Source organism: Oryx dammah, unplaced genomic scaffold (assembly GCF_014754425.2).
Source record: "Oryx dammah isolate SB20612 unplaced genomic scaffold, SCBI_Odam_1.1 HiC_scaffold_28, whole genome shotgun sequence".
In the NCBI taxonomy this organism is placed as follows: domain Eukaryota; kingdom Metazoa; phylum Chordata; class Mammalia; order Artiodactyla; family Bovidae; genus Oryx; species Oryx dammah.
Window position 1 is genome coordinate 22158689 of NW_024070212.1, and position 4743 is coordinate 22163431.

The 4743-nt window shown below is 45.9% G+C and overlaps 1 protein-coding gene across 1 annotated transcript; it reads left to right on the forward strand.

Moving 5' to 3' along the window:
- The first annotated feature begins 1504 nt into the window (after positions 1 to 1504).
- Positions 1505 to 3655, forward strand: ADAM30 (ADAM metallopeptidase domain 30). The gene has a single exon (XM_040229922.1). The coding sequence runs from the start codon at positions 1505 to 1507 to the stop codon at positions 3653 to 3655; it is 2151 nt and encodes a 716-aa protein (XP_040085856.1).
- The last annotated feature ends 1088 nt before the right edge of the window (positions 3656 to 4743 follow it).

Here is a 4743-nt window from a genome sequence, read left to right on the forward strand (position 1 = left end):
AGAATTGAACAGGCAGGGACATTCCCAAACTCATCCTAAGAGGCAAGCATTACCATGATATTTCATTTCACCATTCAGTCGCTCAGTCGTGTCCGACTCTTTGCGACCCCATGAATCGCAGCACGCCAGGCCTCCCTGTCCATCACCAACTCCCAGAGTTCACTCAGACTCACGTCCATCGAGTCAGTGATGCCATCCAGCCATCTCATCCTCTATCGTCCCCTTCTCCTCCTGCCCCCAATCCCTCCCAGCCTCAGAATCTTTTCCAATGAGTCAACTCTTCGCATGACGTGGCCAGAGTACTAGAGTTTCAGCTTTAACAACATCATTCCTTCCAAAGAACACCCAGGGCTGATCTCCTTTAGGATGGACTGGTTGGATCTCCTTGCAGTCCAAGAGACTCTCAAGAGTCTTCTCCAACACCACAGTTCAAACGCATCAGTTCTTCAGTGCTCAGCCTTCTTCACAGTCCAACTCTCACATCCATACATGACCACAGGAAAAACAATAGTCTTGACTAGACAGAACTTTGTTGGCAAAGTAATGTCTCTGCTTTTCAACATGCTGTCTAGGTTGGTCATAACTTTTCTTCCAAGGAGTAAGCGTCTTTTAATTTCATGGCTGCAGTCACCATCTGCAGTGATTTTGGCACTAGTCAATCCCAAACGCCCCAGAACTCTCCAGCCCCTTTTCTGTTTCTTTCCCCTCTGTCACATCGAACTTCTTGAATGTGGTCTAGACTTCCAAATCCCCATTTCACATCACAACCTTTTGGTATGTGTATCCTCGGCAGTTCCTCCACCGTTCACACTAAAGTCTCCATGGCTTCCTTTTGCTAAATGGAGCATTTCTTGAACACTGCTCATATTTCACCTGTTGACCCAAGGTGCTACCAGGGGTGGGGGTGGGAAGGCAGTGTCTCCGCTCATTTTCTCAGGCTCTGGTGCTACTCTGGCCACCTCAGATGCTCTTTCCTTTGGCCGCAAGTGAGCCCACCAGAAAAGTGGAATGATGAAGTAGTGCAATGATGAAGTGGGCACAGCAGCCTATGAAACATCCAAATCAACACATGGGAAAATCGAGTGTATCCTAAAGTCTATAGAAACAAGAAATGGCCCAAGACACAATGAGCCTTTAGCAAGTTCTCTGTTGTTCCTCTTATTCTTTAGTCCTTTTCATTTTCTCAAGCTGCTCTCTGTCTTCTCCAATCCGCATGCAGACAGTCTAGCTTTTCATTTTATTCTCGCGCACCTTCCTTGGATTCTTCCACGTGCGCCCAACGGCACCGCCCAGAGAACGAACTGGATGCGTTGGGCGGGGCGTGCAGCTGCAGGAGAAGTCAGTAGCCTCCTCCTGACCCAGCTTGGCCCAGGGCTGCGCTCCCAAGCACTTGCGAGCTCCGCAGGGCACGCACTGCTCCCCGCGCCTCTAGTGGACGTCCCTGGAAGGCTGACTCTCAAGGCCACAGTGGCAGGGACTGACTCACTGGGGAACAGGCTGTGTCATGAGGTCAGTGAGGACCTGCCTCTCCCCAGGTCGGTCGCTAGTCCTGGCGGTGCTCCTGGTTGACTCTCTTGGCAAGGATTTACTTTTTCACCCAGAGTGGGGCTTTGACTCCTATGAAATCACTATCCCCAAGAAGCTGAGCTTCCGTGGAGGGGAGCAGAGAGCAGCCAGGCACGTGTCCTACCTCCTGCAGGTAAAAGGCAAGAACCGTGTCCTTCATCTGTGGCCCAAGAGGTTTCTGTTGCCTCGGAATCTGCAGGTTTTCTCCTTCACAGAACAGGGGAGACTCTTGGAAGATCACCCTTATATACCCAGTGACTGCAACTATATGGGCTTGGTTGAAGGAAATCCGGATTCTGAAGCTACCATAAGTACATGCATGGGAGGTCTTCAGGGCATCCTGAAAATTGACGCCAATCATTACCAAATTGAGCCCCGCAAGGCTTCTTCCAATTTTGAGCACGTGGTGTATCTCATGAAGAAAGAGGAGGAATTTCCTAATCAGATCTGTGGCTTAACTGATGATGAAACAGTAGAGCAGATGGCCCAGCGTGAAAACATAGCTAGGACACCAGACTTCACTGACTTATATACACATCAAATGTACATGGAAGTAGCCCTGGTCTTTGATAACAGTAGGTATTTATTTTCAAACTCCAATCTTACTCAAGTTATAAATGATGCCATTCTTCTGACCTCTATTATGGACTCTTACTTCCAAGATATCCGTCTAAGAATACATCTATTTAGTGTTGAAGTATGGACAGATAAGGACAAAATTAGAGTTAATTTTTCAAAGATAGAGCAAGTTTTAAGCCAGTTTTTGGTATACCGAACAAGTGTACTAAATACTCGGCTTTCAGTAGATTGGGTACACCTATATCTTAAAAGAACTTTTTCAGATTTACTTGCACAGTCTGGGGGACATGTGTGTAACCAGTTTTATGCTGGATCTGTAAGTGTTTTTCCAGATGTAAATATCCTTGCACCCGCCACTTGGTCCACTCATGTACTGGGACACAGTGTGGGAATGCTACATGATGAAGCATTCTGCCAATGTAAGGGAAGGTATAGCTGCATCATGGGTACTGGGCGATATGGGTTTAGTAATTGTAGTTATGCCCATTATTTTGCATACATGTATAGAGCTTCAAATGCAAGGTGTCTAACTAATCTCCCAGGCCTAGGCTATGTGCTTGAGAGATGTGGAAACAAAATTGTGGAAGAGAATGAGGAATGTGACTGTGGTTCGACAGAGGAGTGTGAAGAAGACGGGTGTTGTCGACCAGACTGTAAACTCAAAGAAGGAGCCAACTGTAGTGTTGGACTTTGTTGTCATAACTGTCAGTTTCGTCCATCGGGATACATGTGTCGGACGGAAGAAAACGAATGTGACCTTGCAGAGTACTGCAACGGGACCTCAGCCTTCTGTCCAAGTGATACTTATAAGCAGGATGGAACCCCTTGCAAGTACGAAGCCCATTGTTTCAAACAGAGTTGTCAATCCAGGTATATGCAGTGCCAAAAAATTTTTGGACTTGATGCCAAGGATGCTCCTCATCAGTGCTATGATGCAGCTAATTTATTAGGTGACCAATATGGGAACTGTGGGATTTCAGGGCTTCGTGAATTTAGAAAGTGTACCAAGCGAAATTCAATATGTGGCAGGCTACAGTGCATAAATGTGAAAACCCTCCCTGATATGCCAGATCACACTATCCTAATATCCACTCATCTGCATGAAGAAAACCTCATGTGCTGGGGCGTTGGCTATCATCTAGCCATGGTACCTATGGGGTTACCTGACCTGGGCGTGATAAATGATGGTACCTCCTGTGGTAAGGAGCGGGTGTGTTTTAATAGATACTGTGTGAATAGCTCAGTCCTGAAATTTGACTGTTTCCCTGAGAAGTGCAACCGCCGAGGAGTTTGCAACAATAACAAAAACTGCCACTGCATGTATGGTTGGGCCCCTCCGCTGTGTGAGGAGGTAGGGTATGGAGGAAGCATCGACAGTGGGCCTCCAGGACCACTAAGGAAGGAGGTGTCTGCCTCACTTCAGGTTGTGATTCTAATATTAACACGCCTTGTTTTCTTAATTATCTCAGTGATTGTTGTGTTTTACAGGAAAATCATAGAAAGCGGATGAATCTAAAAAGAAACATCACTAATTAATTCTGGAGAAGAACAATTCAAGACAAAAACATGTCAAGAAAGCAAAAAAGTAATCAGGCAATCTACAGTCACTATTTATTACACAGGGTCATAAATTGAACAAGCTTCTCCTTTATCTATAGTTCTTCCTTCTTCCTACTATTCCTTAACCTAATTTTCTTTGAGGTTTTGATCAGCAAATAAAAGGTATTCTTAGTTTGGAAACAAATCAGTGCATTTTACTTTCTTAGCTTTCTTGTTTTCGTTCAAGTTTTGAATATCCTGAAAAGAACACTCTAATGGCTTTCTGAATACTAGAATTGTGAGTTTTATAGAATTACAGTGGATTTCAGGGTAGAGTCCTGTGTCTGTTTTCAGCAAACAAAGTCATTGTCTCCCTTTCCCTCTGACTCCCTCAGGATCATCAGTGACATCATCTGTGTCTGTGCTCTATGCTGATCTATAATGGTGGCTACCACATTTTATTAATATATAGAAAGCCATAGTTTAAAAGGCTCAGACGGTAAGGAATCTGCCTGCAATGTGGAGACCCAGATTCAATCCCTGGGTCGGGAAGATCCCCTAGAGAAGGGAATGGCTATCTACTCCAGTATTCTTGCCTGGAGAATTCCATGCTCAGAGGAGCCTGGCAGGCTACAGTGCATGGGGTGGCAAAGAGAAACAGCTGAGCAAGTAACACACACACAGTTTACAAGGGAAGTGCCTCAGTTAAGGACCTAGCCCTGCTATAGTCACTGTGTGGGTCACTGTAGCCCTGTTTACATGTGGTCTCTGACTTAATGTTTGGATTGACCTCAGTTGGGTGGGGGGCTTCCCAGGTGGCAACTGTGGTAAAGAATCTGGCTGCAATGCAGGAGATGTGGGTTTGACCCCTGGGTTGGGAAGATTACCTCAAGAAGGAAATGGCAACCTGCTCCAGTGTTCTATCTGGAAAATTCCATGGACAAAGGAGCCTGGCAGGCTACAGTCCATGGGATTGCAGAATCAGACACGACTGAGTGACTAAGCAGCCGCACTTTAATCTACCGTAACTCCTGAAGTGCACCACAGTCTACCAAGGAT